Source organism: Dromaius novaehollandiae, chromosome 1 (assembly GCF_036370855.1).
Source record: "Dromaius novaehollandiae isolate bDroNov1 chromosome 1, bDroNov1.hap1, whole genome shotgun sequence".
Classification (NCBI taxonomy): Eukaryota; Metazoa; Chordata; class Aves; order Casuariiformes; family Dromaiidae; genus Dromaius; species Dromaius novaehollandiae.
In genome coordinates this window covers 185,355,202-185,379,194 of record NC_088098.1, presented here as the reverse complement: position 1 = coordinate 185,379,194, position 23,993 = coordinate 185,355,202, and the positions used below count along the sequence as shown (strand labels likewise).

Below are 23,993 nucleotides of genomic sequence, written 5' to 3'. Positions count from 1 at the left end.
GCCCTAGATAACCAGTCCTGTTAATTTATTACCCTAATAATAATAGAAATCACTCTTTGATGAAAATTGGGTTGTTTCCTAAGTCTAATACCTTTTTTGCTACTCCAGCTTGTCTCTAATATAACATCTTAAAATGAACAAGGCCAAAACTTAGCTAAAACTACACCAGTTCTGTGAAGAATATCCCCGTGACTGATTTTTTACACATGACTTGAACTGTGAAAAAAGGAAATTGGATTCTTCTGATGTGGTTTCTTCTCATCATATACTTGTTTCTTATCACCTTTTTCTTATCAGCTTATCATCATCCTTCATTCTTACTACCTTCTCATCACCTTAGGGTGCTTGTCGCCACCCTAAGTAGATACAAACCGATTGTTCAGTTGTTTGTTCCACTATCTTCCTGTTTATTGAATTTGAGTTGATTGGTCCATATTGATTTAGGACAGCTCTTCAGTCTATCAGAATCCTTTGAATTTGAATATTTTCCTCCTAAATCCTTTCACCCTCTGCTTCCGTAGCACTCAAGGTCAAGTCAGTGGGTCAGGGTTGGAATGAGCGAGGTACAGGGCCAGGCACAGGCTCCTGAGCCACGAGGGCTGCAGCCAGGCTGTTCACAGCTCACTCCACAGCCATGAGATGTCAGACCCGACCTTGCATGCAGGCAGCAAAAGGGAGAGGGTAAGACGTTGCAGAGCCTGGTGGTGCACTCAGGCCCCCGACACATGCTTCATATATTGTCCCAATTTGTTTGACAAAATTTTGAAGTCTACATGAGTACAGTTTGGGAGGTGTAGGGTATTTTTCCAGCAGTGGTGTACTCATGTTTAATAATTTAATTTATGCCACATTTTCCCAAAGCTTATGAAACTCTCATTGGAGACAGGGTTAAAAGAGTCAGTTGAGTCAAAGCATGGGAACATGTACTGCTTTGATTCTACCCGCCATCTCAGTTGCACCAGTAAAATGGAAAATCGATTGTTTTGCTGTGTTTTGTACTTGGCAAATTAGTAATACTTACAGTTTTTGTTTCTGTTTTTTAATTACTGTAATGCTTTCTAAATGCTTTGAGGTTTATTCTTTGCTAATTTGTTCTGATATTTTTCTGTGGGACTAATTTACGTCAACTAGCTATACTTTTAAAATACTATTTTTTGAGTACTGCATTTGTCATTCTGCAGTCTCACAGGATCACAGCCATCATCCTTGATTTATCAGAGATGATCACTAAACCTTTAGAAATAGAATTTAAAAACATTCAGTTCCTTAAATATATCACTGTAAATTTCCTTAGCTCCTGATGAATCCTGTTCAAGTAGTTTAAAAGCAACTATATTACATATGTTTTTGTGCTACATGCAAAGTTACTTTCCCATTGAAACTATTTGAGTTTACATCTTCTTTTTGTAAAGCATATGATTAAAAAAATATGTTCTTTGCTGCTCAGTTACTTCGACAGTACAATCTGTAATTAGAATTAGCTATAGTTTCATGCTTGCCTGCTTGATACATATATTAGTGTACGCCTGTTTTTTGCATTTGGAAGAAGTAAATAGTGGTGGGTTTAGGTGAAGATACAAAATGCTGTTTGAGTTCCTTTCTATTGCATTTCTTGTTGGTGAATGAGTGAATCATGGAAATTCGGTGTAAATAACTGAAAAGTTACATACTCTGAACCTTGGTCTTTCAGAATATATGACTAACATGCCTTTGAAAGCCTTTGTCATTTTGTAGATATTTAAATAGTTGACACATACCGTAGAACATAATTTGGGCGGTCAAAATTATGAATATATATTAGTGAATATCTTCTTTCAACTGTGACTGAACGTGCATGTCTTTATGTGTAGTCTTTCTTTTATAGACTGGATTTGGTTTTGTGGGTTTCCTCTTTCTCCTCCCTCATTTTCACAACATACATAAACACAAAATTCCTGTTGGCCGAACTCCATCCTCTCTCATTTCAGAGCTGTAAATGTCATCCTTTCTGTGTATCTTCTAGCTAAGATCTCAGTGGCAGGAGTCCTTTTACCAAGACTGTTTTCAAGAACTGAACTTTGAAGTTTAGTGTTAGAAATTCAGTAAATTGAAATTCTGGTGGATATTAGGGGCTGACTTTCTTAATGAAATCAAGGAAGCATTGAAGACAAGTGTGTTAGATACTGACAGATATCTTTAAGAGTGTTCAGCTTCTGAAGTACTTTATAAACCACTTGATTTGTGTGTAGTACTTGTTGTTTATACAGCCCAGAATTTCACAGCGTAAATGTATTATGTGAAAATATGACTTCATCTAAATATTTGTTTACACTGGTTATTGATTTATTTTGGATGCTAACTGGAATGCGCTTCTATTTTGTATAAGCAAACAGGTCTCTTCGGGTTCTCGGGAAAGGCAACAGATAGAAAAGAATTCTCAGCTCTGGAATAGTTTCTAATTAAAGGAAATGGCAGCACTTTAAATATGGCTTCAGATACTACTCCCTGAATGAGCCTGTTTCCAATCTGAGAGTGTGAATGAGGCCATCTATAGTTTCTCAAAGCAAGTATAAAGCAGCTTCTTCTTTGGCTGAGAAGGCAGCTATTTATTACTCTCCAAGCAACTGGCAAACGGCAGCAAGAATCTTATTTAGTAAATGTTATTTATTCCAACTTTGCAGTGACTGTTTAGGTGGTCATTGCTGTATAGCTCTTACAGTGCAATAATTCCCTAGTCTCACAAAAGAGACTGGGTTATTTGTTCTTACTACCGGGGAAGAATTTTAGGCTTACTTCTTGTGAAAATTTTCCTGATGGAGATTATACAGTTCATGGATTGGCCATTACGTGGTGTGTTTTACTGTCTCCTTGAATTTTCTGTCTCTGGAAGATAGGAGAAAAATTATGCGATATATAACATTTGCTTATGTGGAAAAAAACTTTAAAAATAGCAGTGGCTGAAACACGTTTTTTTTCTCGCTATTCTAAATTTTACACATAACATTTCCCAGGTAAGCATTTGAAAACTATTGCATTTGGAAGTCACGTCAAAAGAGGTGTTGGATCTTTTCACCTTTATTGGTCATAGGTGAAGTCTTGGCAAACGTCAGCTGTGTTTGAAGAGACCAAACAACATACTCATAGTTCTAAGAGGTTTCTGACTTTTTGGAGAAAGCTCATAGCGAAGTGAGAATCACAGCCTCATCACTTCTGAATTATTTTATAACCCTAAGTTCTAAAACACCTAGCCCTGTGTTGAACAAAATTGAATTATTTTATTTGGCATTAGTCTTTTATCATAATTTACAGTGTGAGCTATTCAGATAGCTGATGTAGTAGATTAAAGAGGTTTCTTTGCAGCAGTAAAACAGGCCTGCTTGTAGGACACGGTTAGCATACAGGAAGTGTTTCCTAACAAGTTGTGCTCATTTTGGCCCTTAGAGTTACTGTATTCTCATTCACTGTATAAGCATAGAATAAATATAAATGTTGCTCATATAAATACAAATATATGAATATAATATATAAATATCTATAAAACATACTTCTACTATGGTATCTAGAGTCATCTAAAACAGCACAATTGTAGGATAATATTTCTGTGTAGCAGGACAGATGCAGTTTGTTCTCCAGTAGTTCTTCCATGCCTTGGGAACTAGATGTGATCCATGGATTGTATTAATTACTAAGGAATAACAGTATAAAAAATGGCAGCAAATAATACATTTTCTCTCTTGAATAATTATTTTTAAGGCATGATGAACATTGGAGTGTCATGCCTTTTTCTAGCTTTCCTATTGCTTATGTTCTCTTTTTAACAAGAAATACAATTGTGATCATCAGTAAGAATAATCAGAAATGCCAAAAGCTGCCGATTAAATTACTGCTGAATACAGACAGCATTTGAATTTTGTACTTCTTCATCTGATGGTATGGAAATCCAGATTTTGACTTTGCCTTTGTACTTCTTGCTGAAAATTGTTTCCCCTCTTCCCTCTTCCCCCGCTGGTCTTAAATAAGGAAGGTGTTTTGCAAGCTTATAAAACAAATCCTTTCCTGAATGCTGCGCAGTCTAATTAGAATGTACAAATGAGTGGAAATGAGAAAGAAATACCAAGTAGCAGAAGAATGAAGAATTCTATAAAAGGTAGTAAATGTTGTTGTGAATAATTTGAAAGACCATTACAAATTCTACGGCAGTGCCTAGTGAAATTGTTGAAGTGGGCCCACAGTAAGTAGACTGTCACAAATATACTTGAAGAACTTAAAAATATCATGGCCTTATACATACAGTAATTTATTTCCCTGATGGAAGAATGTATTTGCATCCTTCTTTCTGCTGCCTTTCTTTAACTGAAGAAAGTGCCTCTGTGAAGGCACTTTAACTTAGAGATGAATTTACATGAACTCTTAGACTACTACTGAGAATTTATTTTATTCTTGAAGAATTTAGTAAGACAAACGTTGGAGTCTTTCTTGAATAGATTTTAAAGGACATGCTTGAGTAGATCTTTCCTTCTAAGGAAATATTCTTCTGATCTCATTGTGAAATAGAATTAAGTAGCTAAGTGTGGAGAAATTCAGAGTGCGGTAGTATCAGTCACCAGCAAAACTTGAAATAGCAGATGCTTAACGTTCTAACTTTTCTAGAAGTAAAGGGCTTGGTTTTGTTAACTTCAACTTGTGTAAAAATAGATAACTTCTTCTACAAGGCAGTGATGTACTATCCAAAACCAATGTTTTTGGTGGTATTTTTCTTTTGAACATGAAGAAACTGAGCTCTAAATGAACTAAATTGGGCTGATTATTAAGATATTTTTTGCCTAAGAAATTCTGTATATATATTATGGAAATCTCAAAATATTTGTCTTTTACTTACTACAATCATAACAGTATTTGCACATATGCAAATATGAATGTTCTTTATACATGTCTGCTTACATTATTGCTTTCTGCCTTTGCAAGTTATAGTAAGGACACAGAACAAAAAAGAACTGGTGAGTTGGTTTCTTTGGGAAGTTTCTTTTGTATTGTAAATTTTTCATATCTTTCTTTCCTTAAGGCTTCATTTCTCTTATGTAAATAAATGTAAAGATTGTATTTTGTGCAATAGGGTTCTGGGTTGTATGTGATACTTGAATTCAGAAAAAGGTATGTAACCTACAAGTCTATCTAAACCTGATTTATCCAAGCCATTCAATTCATGACTTCTATCAAGGAATTGAGTGGTGGATATTTTTTTCTTTTAGTGTTACCATAATTTTTGCATGCCCCAGATGATAAATTCATAATAAAATAATTAGATCCTAAATCACAGAACACTCTTGTGCAGCACATTTGTGACCAATATATAAATTACTGTTGGGGCAAGACTTACAGATCGCTACTGCTTTTTATCAGCTATTTTCCTTTGTTACTAACATGAAAGCAATGGTGGCGTCTGTTGCGGTGGTCCTCTGGTAGCAATGTCTAGGGTCTCCTGTTGGCATATCTTCTGCAGTTATTACACTGCATTATTCATATTCGTTCCAAGCAGAAAGCGAGAAACTTTTTTTTTCAATCATCAGAACTATATCCTCTGGTGTAAAAAAAATAGCAGCCCAAACCAAATGCATGCATCCTTGCAAATGTTTTTGTGGGCAGATACCAGCAAGCTGTGGGCATGGAAGATGGCTGAGTGCCAGATGCAGGCTCAGAAACCAGATGTTAGCAAAAGGGTCTTCATTTTCTTGATTTTCATTGTTCAACCGTAAGTATCTGTGATAATGGCACCAACAATATAATTCTTGCTATGAAGTCACAAACAGAACTCTGAGACAAGGATTCTGTTTGCTGTATATTAAAATTAGAGAAAAATCAAGATCGTCTTTCATTCCATAATAATAATAACATTTCCAAGTTAGTTGTAGAATAAAATTGTCTAAAAGGTCCAAGTGAAAAAGTGAAAAACTGTGTTTTTCACCAGTTGAAAAACCTGAGTTTCATTAATTTCTAATGAAACATGCTCTGTTGAAGGTGATTTAAGCTATGTACTGGAATGGGAAAGGCGTGATTGCAGTATCTTGGCTGAAGGATAGTACTGAGCAGAACAATGTAGTCACCTCTTTAACCACTTCAGTGTGACCTGCAAATCATTTAAAAGAAAATAAAAATGAGATAGGATTTCTTAGCTTTTTTCCTAGTAGTTCTTTTTCTAAGAGGCAAACTATTAATTCCAAAAACTTGAGTCCAATTCTTTTCCTGTATAACTTTTTTGATTTCAGTTGAGTTGTGCGGGGGAGAAATTTGTCCCACTACTGTAATAGCTGCACCGTGAATTACAAAGTGCCTCCTGGGACCTGTAAGAACCTTGTTTTATATTTGAACCTGCAGTTATCGTTACTGCTAGAAGATTAATTCATTTTATCCTTAGTAACAAGCGTTTGAATTGTCAGGAGAATTTTAAAATAAGGAATTTGCCTTCAAAGTGCATGATTTTATTTTTGTTATTTATTACTGCAGATTTTTACTTCCTGTTTTTCTATTTCCGTTGTCCTGTATGTCTGCTGGAGTAAAATTGTCTAATATTTGCTTTTAGAAATATTTTTATTCCTTTTAGCTGAAATGCCAACACAGATGTTATTTTCCTTTTAATTTCCATATGTTTATATTTCTGTAAAATCAAGTAACTGCAATATTACGTGTATAAATAACAGTGTTAATGGCAAACTGGTTTGTCCTCTGAATGTTACCTTAGGATGCCATTAATGCAAATTACATGAGATTACATTCTGAATCCAATCCAAGTTCAATTTGGTATTTTAGTGTGTTCATGTGAAATGTGTAGTTTTGATTCTGTACAAGTAGTTGCCTACTAGCCGTAAGATGAATATAGAATAAAGAAAAAGGAGGGTTATTTTTTGCCATCTTTGTCATTTATTATTTCTGGGTGCTACTGGCCTATTTCAGAGTTTTTCTAAAATCAGTTAGCATTTTCCACAGTTCTTGTTTATCTGAAGATTGCCAGACGCATTCTTTATCCCATGGGGGTCAGGTGAATTTGGAATAAACCTAGTTTCCCTGGTCTCATGTCAATGAGTACTACTCAAGGCACTCATCTGAGCTCTTTTTTTGCAGTTTTTTTCTTGCTTTCTAAAATAATTATGTTGTGCCTTCTTACTGAGTAGCTGAGACAGAGAGAAGTGGTCACTTGTCATGAAGTAAGAATGTGGAGGAATAGGATCAAAGAGTCAAAGAGCTTTGACTCGAACTTTGCTCCAACTGCTGTTGTCAACCACGGATTTTATGTGGTACACCATAATCTCTATGAAGGCACATAGTGTATGCTCTGAAGCCGTTCAGTCTAGAAATTGGGTAACATTAACATGTTTCTAATAGTTAAATCTGGTGGGGATGCCTTGTGGCTTCTGAATACTGCATGCACCTTTTAAAAATGCATCACATTCTGAAATCAAGGTATACTTAAAATAAAATAAAAGGAGGTACGCAGGGAAAATGCTGCAATGCACAAATGCAAACTAGAAGAGGGTGAGATACGGTCATGGCACAACTCACGTTGACTTCTGTGTGTTACTTTGGTTACAGTGTTCACTCCATTCCTCCAGCATGCCTGTGTGCCCTCTGAGCGCTCTTTCAGAAGTGAGGTATATTCCTCTTAATATCCTTAGTGATAACAGCATGGGTAAAAATAAGCAAAACCAGCTATGTGGTCGTCTTTCCATTGGAAAGGGAGAGGGAGAAAAAAAATCTAGCTATGGTATTTTGCAGTTGGGAAATAGTCTTTTCATGCATAATTTTAGGACGGTATTATGAACATACAGACAAACCACATGCTCTTTCTGTTAATGCACATGAAAGCCAAAGTCCTTTTTTTCTAATTACAGTAACCATTTTGCTTGATATTAAATATGTTTTACATTGATTCAATATGTTGATCTATTTCTTCAGCTTTGTTCTTGCCACAGCTGGCGAGAGTCCCACTCTGTAGAGAAAAGGATATGCAATCCACTAGAGACTGGTACAAAATACTGCCGGCAGACATCTGCCCAATCCTCTGAAGGTCTCTTAGAAAATGTGAAGGAAGCTGCTTTTAGCATTGGTATTTGTGCTTGACATTAGAAGGAGTATTCCAGTTTGACCCATTTACAGTTTTAAGTAACTTACTGCAAGCGGTGGCAAACACATGGGAATAAAACTGTCCATATGTGCTGTAAGAGGATTGCTACCCTGTTTCTGGTTACTTTTGATGCTTCTGAGACAGTTTCTGAAGTTGAATATTTCTCCTCAAATGGGTATGTTCTTTGAGTTTCTGGAAGAATTTGTTATCAAAACATCATCCTTTATTTCAAAGCACTGGAGAGTTCTTTTTCCAGGAGAGTGATAGTTTTTGGAAATGAGTGGTGATAGTTTTTAAGCACGTTATAACTTCTTACTACAACCACATATGAAGCTGTAGATTCTTCTGAAGAATCAGATGGAGGAATGCTCATGAGAAGGCGTATGGCAGAACACTAGCCTCTGATTTACAGCTTTCCTGAGTTCAGATTGAGTCCACAGTAGGGTCTGTGCAGTTCTATTTTTGTCATCCCTGCTATATTTTTTTTCCCTCTACTCTCCTGGTGAGATCTTTCCTTCCATGATTTCAAATACTATACATATGTGTTTGATTCTCTAGTCTCATAGTCAGATGAGAGATTGTGATCCCATTTTGAGAAGTTTAAACAGTTTGCAGTTCTGCAGCTGTCAGTTGCTATCTTTCTGCTAGAACTTACAGTTATGAAAGTCATAAATTGCAGTCTGAATGCTCCTATTCTGTTTTAATGCCAAGTGAAACAGATTAGATTAAATCAACTTGAGACCTACTAATCTCTTTTATCTGTGGGTTATATTTATCTGCTTTATTTTACACTAGCATTGTCTAGATGGATTCATGCAGTCAGAATCTGAATCTCAATGGAGTGACAGTATCTTGTCAAACTGCTTCCCCTGGGTTACAACTGAACTTTGTTCCCACTCTTCTCCCCCCCCACCCTGCCCCAAACCTTGACAGTCTCACTTTTGTTCTGATTTCCCAAACTTGCAGCCACTTCTTTATGGAATATATAAGAATTTTCTGCATCTGAACTGTCACCTGGGTGTCCGTCAGCATTACAGTTTCAGTCCTGATCAGGAATGCACTTTTAAAGTGCATCTCATTACTGCAGCTTGGTACATATCACGCAGCAGTCAAGGCACAGATGATCCTTCAGGGTTACACTGAAGTGGAAGATGTTTTCCAGCAGCACACCTGATGCCTTCCGGCTGCTCATTCATTCTAAGGGACCAGAGTAGGCCTGGTCTAAAATTAAAGCCCTGAAATGCTTATGTAGATGACACTGGGTTGTTAGCAACAAGTGATTCACCCTGTAAACCCACTGTCATTGTTCTGCACTGCTGATGTATGTCTACAAGAGGAGCAATAGATCATTTCAATTCCCAACCCACTCCTGGTTCCATCTGGTTTGTTTGTTTGTTTGCTGGGGTTTTTTGCTAAATTAAATTAAATGAGATTAGCAAATACAACTAATGTAATGGTCTAAATCCGTGTTGCTGCTACTAGACATTACCTATGGCTACTGAGATTTACCTTTTTATGTTTACTCTAAGCCAACTTCCCAGCGTTCATGGCCTCACAATAGCTTTGTGAAATGAAAGGGCTGGAGAAACTGGGGTTAGTTAAAAGGATGCATAGGTGTGAGTGATGTAAATCTAGAGATGTGATCCTGTTTCTGTTTATTCCTAGTGAGATAAAGAAGTGTTTTGTAAGTATATACATTTGTAACATGTATTTATCTATCTATCATCAGATTGTGTTCAGAATTCTTTGATGTGGATTGAAATGACTTAAATGTGTACATTATACATTTATATGTATATATTTATTGCAGGGCGTTGGGAAAAACAAGATTGTTGACAGATTCCTTCACCTCTTAAACAGACCCAGAGAGTATTTACAGCTGCATAGGTAAGGATATGTTACATTTCTATCCTTTGTTGTTTGTAATCTGATTTTCCATGTTTTAAAACTCATGTTTCTGAAGTTAAATTTGTTCTTATTGTTTGGAGGCAGACCCTGTTATGGTAGGTGGCACACAAACAGACCCTAGAAATGGGTCATTTATGGAAGAGTTCATATAAGCAGAGACAATAGGCTGACATCGAGGAGGGGGTACAAGAGCGTAAGGAGGTCACATTGTTTAACACAGTAGCAAGTAGAACTCTGCGCATGCTGCTGTCAAGCCTTTGTCAAGAAGAGACTTTTGCTGAGGTTTCTGGTGAAATTTTCCGAATCATGAGGAATTGCATGAGAAAAAAGTTAAAAGGTCCTTTTTTGAATATGTCATTCATTAGAGAAAGAATGTTCTAGATAGTAAAGGCTATTTTTTTTTCCTTTGGCACTCCTACTAAGCACATTTATTTCCTTCTCATCCATAAACATGTTTGGATTACAAAATTAAAAAATTATTTTTTCTTATGCAAGTTAAAAAAAAACAGGGACTTTAAGAAAGCAAACCAATTTTAAACGATTCAAAAGCTGAAAGAAACAACAAGTAATGCTGAGTAATGCTTTAATATCAAATTATTTGCCTGCTTTTTATGGCCTAAATTGTGGATCAGCAAATTGGGATAAAGATTTAATATGTCTAGAAGAAGAAGAATCTGTTTGAATTGAACTGCACCCTTTTCCAGCTTCATCCTAATCTTTACCTATCTCTCTTCAGCTTCCTACTTCTACCACACTGCCTCTTTCTACATGCAGTGTTTCTTAAATAGCATTAATAAAAATGTATGTCTTCTGATATTTTGCCCTTTAAAAACACAGTCTCTTTAACGCTTTTCCCCTCAGCTTTTTGTCTTGAAATGTCTTGACTATGTATTCCTGACACTTGGATAGCTCTGTTTCATCACTTTTCTGTTGCCATTTTCTCTACATACTTCCTCTCCTAAACTTCCATCACTTCTTCTCTAAACATCGCTTTTGCGACTTGCTACTTTGAGCTTTGCATTAGCTTTCCTACTATCTTCTCTGCTTGGAGCAGCCACCCATCCCTTCTGGGTACAACTCACTATCGCTTTTGCAAATCTCATTTATTTCACAAGATACTCCAGTAGTGTGTCTTTTTTGAATTGTTCTCCAGTGAGGTGTAATTAAGCAGAACAGCACTTCAAGATAAATTCAGATAACTCAGTAGAAGGATGTATAAACGTACAGTTTGGGTTGATGATGGAGCTGTAGAATATAGTTACAACATGCTAGTTAGTACATTAAAAAAAAAAGTCTTTTTTCCCATTCAAGATAAACTTCTTTAGGCTCTATACAGGACTGTTTATGGTTACAGGGTTCTAGAAATAGGTGGAAATAAAATAGGATGAACAGTGCTATGCAATTCCACAAAAATAATTTTTGAGTATAGAAAAACCGGAAATCTCTATTTCACAGGTGGCATTTTGAAATACCTTGTAAAGAACCCAGTTTTTATAATACCATTTATCAGGCTGTTAAACAAGGATTACTGTGTTGTTAGTGAACACTATTGAATTCCAGAGCAAAATAAGATAAAGTTTACAAAGAGATCTGTTTGCTACTGAACTTCTAGATATTTTGTGGGGAAAAATTAATGCAGTCAGAAGTCTGTTGGTTCACAAGTATTAGAAAATGTGCTCAAATATGCACCTAATCTTCTATAGCCCTAGGTGTTTCTGCAGTTTGGTAACGCGCTAGCATCGATATCATTAAACATGCTAACTGGAAGTTTTTCTGACTTTGTAGTTTTTATGGTGGTGATATACTGGATTATAAATCTAGAGGAATTAAACATTGTACAGTTGTCTTTTAATTAACTGCCTTGTAAGAGAAATGAACAGTATTATTGCTTTCTTTGTGAAAAATACAGAGGTGATACAGTGTCAGATGAAGGTAAACTTTTTTGGCACTTTCAGAAATAGGTCTGACAGCTTGTACCTCGATATTCCTTAGAATTTAAGTTGAAGACTCTCTAGTTCCACTTCAGCTAGTCTCTGGAAATGACAGCTGAAGATCTTTTGAGGCTCTGAGTTTCTAGTGAGGTATCAAATATATAGGAAAATGGCTGGTGGTGAGAGACATCATCAGTTCTTGAACTGGCCCATATCAACTATCACTTCATATAATTAGTTATAAAACAAATAATGTGCATGTATTTATTATAAAAATGGATAATCAGTAATGAGTGGATGTTGCAACTGAATAGTAGCTGTTATGTTCTGAAGTAGAGAGATACATACTTACCTATGAAGTGCCCTTGGTAGTGGCTATAATTGAAGACATAGAGAAGAAACTGCTGGAGTGGAGAAAACTGTGAGAAGAGCTTTAAAACTAGTATAACCAACATTTTTACTAATATGTAGTATTATGTAATAAATAAAAGGAGTGAATAAATAATAGGCAAAAATGAGAATTCAAGTTCAGTTTAAATACAATTTCAGAAGTATTCTAAATGATTTATGAATCTAACCTCCATTTAAAAAAAAAGATTTCTAATGAGACTTAAGTGCCAAAATCATGATGAAATTTTGGAAATTTTTATTTTCAATAGTTTATGAGGCAAATAGGGGGGAAATACACTGTGGTATAGTATATCACACTGTGTTATAAGTATTGTATTGTATTATAAGTATAATTGATTTAGGCATATGTTATGAAAGACTACCTCAGCCCCTTTCCTAACAAACAGGAACATAAAAGAACTAAAAATATTATTAAATATGGTTTGTTTGATTTTTTTACTTGGTGAAATAGTATAAGTTCTGCTGATCTAACAGTGTGCGTATTCAAAGAGATTGAAGCATTTTTTAAATATCAGAGAATATTTTCCTTATTAGGGGCAGTGAGCTGATATCAGGAGTGATTTTAAAATCACACATTTTATGCCTTGTACTTGAAAATGATGCAGGGAGATGGAAAACAGAATTAGGAGAAATTTTTTTCCTTAAACATCCTTTCTGACATCTGTATTTACTTGCTGTACCACTGATTCACATGAAATGGTCAGCCTGACCTTAAGAATTAGATCGCTTGTGGAGATTATAAATCCTTCTTCTTAACATTTCTTACAGTACCTCATTGAGAGGTTTTATATTCTTGGGTGTAATTGTTAAATTTTATGAACTATTTTTGGACCATAAAACTGAAACTCTTAACTGAAAGGTAGCCATGATTAGATTTAATAAGGTTTTGAGAAAAATATTTTCTTATAAATTATTCAAAATGTTGGTTCCTTCTTATCTACTTCTTAATATTTGGAATAGATCAGGACCTAGAAAAGAGTGAGCGCTGGAAAAAGGTGCTGTATACTAACTCTCAGTTATCACATACACACAACTAGCTGTATTAAATGTGGGGTTATATGATTCTGTTTCGGTAAATGATAATTTGGGGTAGGCTCTGCTTGGCCTCTCTCCAGGACTCTGCTCACTTACGAAGCATCTTGCTGCTTTTCCGTGTGCAAGGAAGAAACTTTCATCTGCCAAGGATTTCCAGTCGCCCCCTTTCCTACAAGAATAAGTTCCGGCACAGAAATCCTGAATTTCATCTACCTCGCCAGGGTGGTTGTCTAGCTGTTTTTTGCCCAGGACACTGGCTACAAGTTGTAAAAAATGCACCAGTGTTATCTTGCCTAATATTAAACTTTAAGTTTTTGCTGCTTTCACCTTGCTTCATGTGCTTTCATGTTGCTGCTAGAAAGGTGAGAATCTATGAGCCCTGCGCACTTGGGGGTCCGTAAGGGATCTATATAGAAATTGAAAACAGACTGGATGACTTTCTTAGAAAAATGAGAAATTTTTTAGAAACTTTGACATCTTCCAAATAAACATAACTCAGAAGCAAGTATTTGTGTATATTCCTAACCATGTGAACCCTGGAAAGCCTCATCATTTTGACCCTTCTTGTCATTATTTTTGCCCTTTCTAATGTGAGCAATGTAGAAAGAAATCAAGAGGGGTTCTTCACAAAAATCTGAAGCCTACGTTTCTTTAAACAACAAGACTCAACAGAAGGAAGAAAAAATGTTAAAGCTTTTTAGAAGACTGAAGCAAGAACATGTGCCGCATTAGACTATAGAATCCTTCTTATCACTGATGAGAGTAATAGATAAACGTAAAAATGTAAGCTTCCAGCTGCTTGCACAAAAACATCATAAGAAAGTATCGTGGACTTTAGACTGTTGGCTCCTTTGATGTGTTCAAAGAGAAAAGGTTAATTTTACTTCTCTTACCATTAAATTAGTAGCTTATTTGACACAAAGAATAGTTTTGCTGGAGTACAAGCGTTCTATATCTGTTATTTAAGTATTTAGTTTTGTATGTGTTTGGAATTCAGTTTTACTCTCAACCAGCTTTTTAAATTTCAGTTACAATGATTTCTCCTCCTTGCAGTTACTGCTTTTGTATAGCTTGTACTACAACATTTATCCTTCTGTTTCCAGTGCAAGCTTGGTTTATGGCTCAAGATTCTTTTTGTTTGTTTATATTGGATGGCGAAGGGACTTGTAATAGAAAGTCCAGTTTTCTAAGCAGCTTAAGTTCTGACTAGGAGGGTGTAAAATTCAGTGACCTACATCTTATAGTAGCTTCTGCTAATATAAATGGTTTTATGTGCTAAAGACACCGGATTGTGTGCTAGATTTATGTGCTAGGTTTTATGCGCTAAAGGCACTGGATTAATATATACATCAAGCTTTTGGGGTCATATGATGTTGTCTGATCTTAGCTTTCATTAAAATATACTTCTAGTCTTTAATACATGAGCTTAAAAAAAGGAAAAAAGAGAACAAGATTTACATGTAATTTATTCTCATCTGAAATCTTAGGCAGCTAAAGAGAACTGGAGAAATAGTGTGAAGAGCCACATAGTATGAATTCAAGATCTGGTGTTGCACAGCCATGAAAGCTGCCACCTCTATTCTGCTGAGGCTGGGTTGGCTTTAAGTCATGTAGCCAAAAAGAGCAACTGGCGACATGAACTCTCCGAAATAATTATCTGCCATCATCAGTTGTGCTCCTAATTGCTCTGATAGCAACCAAAGCCTCCCTCTTTAGGAGGTAGCTTCTTTAAGAAAAATCAAATGTGCAAAGGAAGTCTATATTCCAAGCACCACATTTGCGTGGTTCAGGAAGACACACTTTTTTTTGCTGTGTCAGTACTTTCTTCATAAAGTTTGGTGTATGGTATACTCATTGATTTACCAACAATTTTCAAAAGGTAGCATTTGGATGACCCCAGCTAGATAAGTTGCAATAATGTGTCTGGCAAAATCAAAATCATTCAGTGGAAAAAAGTTAAAGATTGTTTTTTTCTTGTCTTTATAAAATTAAATAATCTATAATCTATAAATAAATCTCCCTTGTGGGGAGCCTGTTTGCACTGTCCTTAGCTGACACAGAAACATGTCAGAATGGAGCAGTAGTCAAAGGTAAGGGAAATAAGAGGCAGCTTCAGACTTTTCATCGTTTTCAGATCAAGAAGAATAAGAACACTTTGTGTAATGAGATTAAGTTGATAACTTCTGGAGCATTTCTTTCTTGTTATGATACAAGTGTAAATAATTCATGGCTGTTAAGGGAAAATTTATCTTAAATGTTTCCTGGCTTCCTGCTGTCTCAGCAATAGATCGGCCACAGGGCGTGCACAAATTGTAGCCCACCGTCTCCATCTCTACAGAGTGTCTGCCTCAGGCCTTCCTCTACAAAATTACAAACTTTTGGAAAGAAAAAGTACCAATTCTTTGCATGCTTACAGGGACTTGGTTGCTCTCAGCTAGTGAGAGAGCTGGATTCCCCTTGAGCTACTGCACATGTAGCCACTGAAGTCGTGGTAAGCAAAGCTAGTCAACCTCAACTCTGATACCTGCAGCAGGCAGATCTGCAGTTATTTAGTTGTGTAAGAACGCTGAAGTCACAGAAATAGCTTTCAATGAGCAGGCTGCAGTGTAGCCTGCACCAATAAAACTGGGTTATGAATGGATTTGGGGCTACTTGGAGCCTCAGTGAATCTGCAGAAGTCGTGAGCCAGTTAGTCCTGTTCATGTGTGTGTGAGTCAAGAGAAAGTATTCCCCAAAATATTCATTGGGGAAATTGAAACACTTACAGTGTCATGCAACAAAAGAGGGAGAACTTTTGGGGGCATGAGAGTTGTTTTTTTGTGATGCCTAAAAAGTTGAAGCTGCTTACAAATATGCTTTGATGCCTTTTCATGGAAACAGAGCATACAGGAAGTTTCTTCTTCTTCTTTTAAATAAATCAATTAGCAAATGTAGTGCTTGCCTCAAGGGTTGTGCCCTTTAATTAGCTATATTAATTCTTAGTGCTCTGTGTGATATCCCTTTTTGCAACTTCAAATAACTGCTTTTCCCCCTTTCTAGACATTAACATATAGCCATGCTAAAGCTATTTGGCTTTGTTATGAATTTGATATCTACCACTGTCAACAGAATACTAACTGGTACAGAAATTCTATTTATCTGATAATCTTACTGTTATTTTAGAAGGTATTTCATTACCTTATACTGCTCTTCCTATTGCTATGTTAGCTTTTGAAGAATTTACTTAAGAATTTAACTTCCTGTTAGACTTACTATATTGGTTTGAGTGAGTGATGATTTGAAAGTGTGGTACAGGGTTTATTTTAAACATCTACTACATTTTGCATTGTGCCTTTTCTAGTCTCTAATAAATTACAGTAATCTGATGATCTTTTCTTCCTAAAATTAACTGAGTTTACATATGTTATCCTTTTTTAAATAAATGTAATTATATTGTGATCTTTAACAAATTAATGGAGAGATTTGGGGTAGGAAAATGAGCTTGCAGTGTCCCTACAAGCAATAATTTCTACAAACTGTGCATTAATCTTTTAATGTTCTTTCCCTCTTTTTTCAGCACATATAATCAGTATAGAATCTAATTACCTGTTTCCCCTGCTGAGATCATTTACAACTACCATTTCAGCTTTATTGACTGCAGATTTTTAAATTCTAATTTAGAAAGTTTTTTCAGAAAGAATAATATAAGTAACCCAAGACATAGATGAACATCTGATACTGTATAACTGTGGTGTGCCTGTTCTCAGAATTATGTTTGGTCATCTTTTCTTAAGAGAATATATGATTATGTGAGACAACATAAATGCTGATATAGCTCTGCAGGTCTGTTTTAAAAGTGAAAAACCACTGAGAAGCAATCTCTGTAGCAGACTTGCAGAAAAAAATGTTCTTAAGCTGCACTCTTGTATTAGGGGGATCCACTGAATCCAGTGATGGGGGTGTACATATTGATATGTCGACAGCCACAAAAAACCCTAAGTAGTTATTTTTCTTGATTTTGAGGCATGGATGGTATATGTCTAGAATATTTTCCTTTGGTGTTGTAAAAAGCCTTATAGTGCATGGTTTATTGTTTACGCAGCTCAGGTTGGGAAATAAATATAACAAGACATACTTTTGTTGTGCAGATTTATGTTCTGAAGCACTGAATGTGCTGGCTGGCATATAACAGGTTTCTTTGTCTTTTATTTTTGTTGTTTTTTTCCCCTTTTCTTAGCACATTGTCAATCACTTCAGCATTGCAATGCAAGGCTTACAAAAGTTCATGCAAGTTTGTGGTTTCTGTTTGCAAAGTTAGCTTTTCATAAGCTTTCAGACTAGCTCTGAAATGCAGATTCCAGGTGTTAAAGAGCTACCTCATTTATCCTTTCTGTAGAAGTTGAATTCAACTTGAATTTTCCTGCTGTGTGGCTATTACGGGGAAATAACTTAAGTTGGACTGCTAGGGCGTTTCATTTTCCTCTAAAGTTGAAGTAACAGTTTCTAGCTGTTTACTCAGTGAATTGTGTTACTATACATAATGAGGGGAGCTGTAGGAAGTCGTGTTTCTTCATTTATGGAGTTGACAGTTAGGGTGAGTGAATTTCATTATGTTGTTATAAGAAATTATGTGAAAATGTTACATCTTGTTGTAAAAGATGGATCACTTATAAGTAATTCTGTAACTTGATTTAAGATATAACTTGAATTAAACATATAATTCCTTTTGGTGGCCTTTATTCTGCCACCCCCAGTTGTACCAGTAATAAGTACTTTTATACTCCAAATAATTCTTTAGATTTTAAACAAATATATGTCCTGCTGAGTAGCTACAATGCTCTAGCAGAAAAAATTCAGGGGCGTAATTTTCAGTGTACACAGAGAAGGTCAAAAAGGCTTTACGATATTTTAACAGAGAAATGAGACAGCTGGTTGGCTTTACAGGTATTTCAGCATTTCCTGAGCATAGTGGTCAGATCATGCAATGCAATGGCCGTACGATAGGTCAGCCAAAGAGGTAAAAGAAATTCAGTTGTAAATGTCAAAGCCATGCAGATCTTTTCTTGGGGGTAAGATCTCCTACTCTTCATTAGGATAATACACGAGTGGATTAGCTAAACCAATAAACAACTTCAAATGGCTCTTGACCTAATATCTATTTTTCCAAATACTCTTAGAATGAGGTCACAGCAGATGGCTATATCCATGTCAGATTGAAATATAGCTGTGAAAATACATGTTTATCACAGAAATGAAGTACAAAAATCATTAGAACCTGTATTCTGGTACTCTGATTTTCCCTTTCAACCGGCATGGAGCTCCATTTGGAAAATAGGAGGATGACCAAACATGAACCTAGTCTATCCAAGCTTGTTACCATGTGTACCAGTCCTGAAAATACAAGTTACCTTCAAGAGTTATTCTCCCCTTTCAGCCTCAGTGTAAGTGCACACAAAAGCCAGGACAGTATTCTTCAGCACTCACCATGCTGGAATAAGACCAGTGAATATGGATGTTTGGCAGGTTAACTGAGGTGCTAATAGGGTATCCTGTATTTGGGCTTAAAGCCTGCTGCTGACTCATGTTTTAAAATACAGAAGTAGAATACATTTTCCTTTCCTTAAATTTGATGACAATTAATAAAGTATAAAATAGTTCAAATCCTATTTTGGCATTTATGTTTCAGTGTTTGGAGGGGATAGGTGTCAGCACATACAGTATATGTTTGCAGACCTGTCGCATAAACAGCATGAACAGTTTTAGGAAGAATTTTATGCTTGGACTTCTCTGTAGAAGCATTTTTCAGCAAGGTTGTCCTCAAGATAAACTAATAGCACAAATTTCAGGAAAAGAGGAACCTTGCCAGAAAGAAAAATTAGGGAACAAGTTCTGTTTCCCATAACAGATATCCAGAACGTTTGGTGACTTCCTTTCTTTCCATCTATCACTCCCATCCTTCTGTATTTCAAGGTCTGTCGACAGAGAAATTCAGCTCTTCCATATAGCTCTAAATTTCATTTGAAAATGAAATTTCATTTCATTCATTTGCCAGCGAATGCAGTAAGAAATGCTGAACTTACTGGATTTGTGTTGAGGAGAAATTCATTCTAAGCAATAAAATAGATAACAGGTAATGGTTCCTTTGTTCTTTTTATGGAGTAATTTTTCAATTAAATTATTTAATAGAATTTGGATACATCTTGGAAATGGACAGGGGCAGAATGGAGTGTTCTTTTCTTGAATGGGTGTATTTGAATTGTGAACCAGGTTGCTAATAAGGAGTTGGATACTTGTAATCTGGGTGGACAGTAGTTTCAGTTCACTCTTGTAGTGAAGAGGACTTAAAAATAGATTTTTATTAAATTTTAAATTAAAAATTAAAAAGAAAATTTAAAAAATGCTGTCATCTGTAGTTATTAGCATCTGGTTGAACTCTGTTTAAGTTACAAAGGGAAGTTGATAATTCCTTGAGACATGATCACTGCAATAAGGAGAGTGAGTATTTTGCGGTAAGGATGTCCCTCTCCAGCCTGCACTGTTTTGTAAGACTTGGTTAAAGTCCAGTGAGATTATCCCTTCCCTTGCGCCTGCTGTAGCCAAAAAAACATTTTCTGTGGTTGATAGAAATGTCTCCTGCTGTACTTCATAGTTTTTCCCAGGAAAGAAGGCATTGCTGTCAAGATGTAGTAACTGTCGATGACTAGTCTGCATTCAGTAAGCCTGCAAACTTCAGAGCTGCCTTTGGGATATGCAATACACCAGTAGCAAAACGTACATCTTCATGGGCAGAACAGACAGCGATGTGAGCTAGTAAACAAAAAAACATCAAAAGCAGTCTCGGAAATGCTGCTATGAATTCAATGGTGTTGTCAGAAGAAGAGTTGCTGGGTTTTGATACCAGATTTTTTTCCTCTCCCTGTATGTTTGTGGAGAAGATTTGCTTGAAAAAAATAAAAATAAGTTCTTAGGAAAGATATTGCTGACCTCTTCATATTTTTCTTTTACAACCTGGAGAAAAATCTGTTCAGTTAAGCAAGATGAGAATTTGCCAGACAGTTTTTCTCACCTGCTTCTACATTCCCACAGTCTTGCTGCCTTGTGTTAGCAGTATTTTCATCTTGGGTGCTAAACGTGATGAAGTTATGGGGTTTTGATATTCATGCCTTTGTTAGTGTGTAGTTAATATAAGATGTTAATAAGTAAAAGTGAATTAGGAGATAGACTTTTGAGTTGATTTTCTGTGGGAATGAAATTCTACAGTTAGGTGTACCAGATGTATTTTACACTTGCAAAACTCCGCAACCAATATTGTTCAGAAATATTTCACATTTAGCATATTTTTATTGTTCTTTCTTTCAGTGAGTGCTTTTACTTTTACATAGTTCATTACAAAGTAGAAATTTAAGAAAAAGGCCTAAGGAGGCAAATTATTTTAGCTATATTTTGAACTGCTTAGTTCACGTTAGGTTTCTGAAGGACAGAAATTAATGACATCTAATTGCATAGCTTGTGATTCTGAAAGGAAAATTACATTTATCTGTACTAGACCCAGCAAGATCATTCTTATATGCATTTGCTGAATGTAATAGCCTAAGCAAATGTTGGAGTTTTGCATGCATTTATGGCATCAAACCAATGGAATTAGTATTTGGCTGTATATTTAGCTTCTACAGTACATTGCAAATCTCCTGAAGTATTTCCTTAAAACATTAGGGCTGAATAACAACAGGGAACCACAGATAACAAAATGAGAAGAAAGTTAGAAGCTGGGTTTAGGATGTTAATTGTTCTTTCTTTTCCATTCCTTCTGCACTCTTTACTGATTTATGCAACTTTCGTAATATATAAACTGCAAAGTCCAGTGTTGATTTCCCCCAAAGACATAGTCAGTTCTGTCTTCCTAAAAGATTGAAATCCTATGGATTTATGTGAGCTGTTGGTGGTATTAAGCACAAGTTAGTATTCCATAGCGGAGATTGTGCAGAGGTAGAGGATTAACCAGTTCACCAAAAGTAAAATACATTATTCTGTGTAAAGTACCATCTTGCATTTACATTGTACATTTCTCTTTTTTCTTCCGTTGTTACCTGTGCCCATCTACAGCCCCACTACAGATAGCTTCCTTTCCTCCCATATTCTGCTCACATTCTTTTTTTTCCATGCATTGGCTGCTTTTTATGGCTAGTGCTTTATCATCTTTTACCTTATTCTTGGCCTATGCTTTCCTTCGATCCTCTCACTTTCTGGCCTTACTTTTGCTTTAAAGAACTCACAGTTCAGGTTTGAAAAATATTTTCTTTTTTCTGCATGGATTAATTCCTTAAAATATTTTTTCCATGGGTTATTCCTGACTAATTAGTAACCTGCAATTGTGCCCTTGTATACTCTAGGGTTTGGCTTACACACTGTAAAACCCTTCTACAGCTACAACTGTGTAGTGTGAACTAGAAATGATGACTGTTTGCAGGGCTAGGCTGATGCATGCAGTCCAAGAATTTAGTCCCTAAGTAATCTGTGCCCGAGAAACAAACGTCACTGGTCTGTCCTCGTAGCTTCCGTTAGTGATTTCTCTGTCTGATGTAGAAGTGGATATACAAGAAGAATGACCACAGAAGCTTTGGTTTTGATTTCTTAGTAGGTTTTCTAGGATAATGGATTAAGTGGTTTTAAAAATTATGCAGAGCTGCATTTGTTGCATGTAAATACCATGTGAGTATAGTTATTTTTGGGGAGTTCTGCTATTTTTGAGATGCTGCAGTTGCTGGAGATTAATGATGGGGGAAGTCTCGACTTTTTAACCGTTTCCCTGCTGGATTAAAGTCCAAATGAAGTAGCCAGATGTTAAATAGCTCTGTTTCCTCCCTGTGCGTTGTTGTTATGCATGGGAGACATTGAGATAAATCAATCATGAGTTTAAAGCTAAACAAGGAAGTATTACTTGTTAGGGAAAGAAATCCTGCTGACAGGAGTTTCAAATTGAGGAAATTTGCATGTTATGCTGTCAGTTTTAAACTGTAATTGGAAGCTGGCCATTTAGTAGTTTATTGCAAATAGTACTGTGTTTGATTTCCTGTACAGTACACGTGGAGCTTATCAGAATATTGTTGGTTTTTTACAAGGTGCTACAAAATTGAAGATAAAAGTAAGGTAGACATTTGGAACAGTGAGTCAGCTTAGCTTAAGCAAACAGTTTTTTATACTGCATGGCTGTGAAAGGTAAGAAATTTATGTTGTATCAAATCTTGCACCTGATGCAAGGTTTACCAACCTTACCTATTGACCAGCGTGTGGGTCTCAAGCAGCATAAATGTGGCTGTCCTGTCTGATTATGTCATGTGAACAGCTCATCCTTCTGTTGACGCAGAATTTGGATAATCCAGAATTTGAAATGTAGGAGTAAAGGGCATGCATAGCCTACTTGCCCGAAGACTGAACTGCATTTCCTATTGCTTATGGAACTGCGCGAAACATGAGGACCTTCTGTTGTCTCCCACCTGTGGTTTATTCTTTAGCTCACTTCTCTCTCAGAACCCCAAGATACTTGGGGCTGGTTTTATGGATCTTGACTGTACGAGGGTTTTGACAAGTATGACACAGAATCAGGAGGGTTTCCCCCTGGTTCCTGACATGAGATGCAGAGGTAAATCCAGTGTGGAGATATCTTATGTTGGACCTTTCTGAATTGCAGTGATTTTTCATTTATCTGCACATTCAGTGTTGATTGAAATAGATGATAGTAATGAAGATTAAGGAATGTTCTCCTTACAGGTTTTTATTAGACTGCTTTAAATTTGAAGGAAAAAAATCATTTGAGTAATTTAGCCACAAACAGATTTTCAAAAAGAAATACTATGTTATTTTAGCCTCTCCATTCCATCCCAGAACTTACACTGTTTATGATACAAAATGTAGCAAGTGCTAGTAAAGTTATTCCATCTGGTACAGTTTAGATTGAACTAAAAATAGTTGATTTTTAGAATTCCGCAGAAGTATTTTTAGTCTTACTTTTTCCTGGTGACATGTCATGTACAGAAGAGCAACTAAAATATTAACAATTTCACTATGATATAGTGAATTCTTGTTCGTTTCTTCTGGGGAGATTTCCCTGTTTGTTGTGCAAATGATAGTTTAAACATGCTTAACCAGAAGTAGTAGTAATAGTAGTAATATACCTCCATGCAAAAGAAATAGATTGACTTTTCAGTGTTTTCATTTCCAGGGTTTATGAGAGTTTGAGCATCACTACTGTGATGCTCTCCCTTGACCAAGAAGCTACCACAGTGGTGGTCTCAGTTTAAGCTCTTTACAAATTCTTAAAAAATAAAGATACTGTTTTTCCTACAAAAGAGAAAAACTGAGTTTTCAGCTTCATATATGCATTTTGAAGTTTACTGTGACTAAAGTTCCAGTGTATTTCAATTAATACCTTGTTTTTCCACTTTTCAGGGATACCACTGTACAAAGCCTTACTCTACAACCTTCTGTTAAAGATGGGCTTATTATATATGAAGATTCACCACTGGTCAGTAGTTACATTTTGGTCATATATTTGGAAGTTTCTCGTTTAAAACAAATAGTGAAACACACTGACATTTTCAAATAAGAAAATCCTTTGTGATCTGATTACTTTCATG

General features: G+C 35.9%; 1 protein-coding gene across 5 annotated transcripts in view; it reads left to right on the top strand.

Moving 5' to 3' along the window:
• VWA8 (von Willebrand factor A domain containing 8) overlaps positions 1 to 23,993 on the top strand; it is a 187,204-nt gene that overhangs the window by 77,930 nt on the left and 85,281 nt on the right. For all 5 annotated transcript variants that reach the window (XM_026099176.2, XM_064504817.1, XM_064504816.1 and 2 more), the window contains 2 exons: positions 9,906 to 9,982; positions 23,806 to 23,881. In XM_026099176.2, coding sequence (XP_025954961.2) covers positions 9,906 to 9,982; positions 23,806 to 23,881 — 153 coding nt within the window. The remainder of the gene's footprint in view (positions 1 to 9,905; positions 9,983 to 23,805; positions 23,882 to 23,993) is intronic.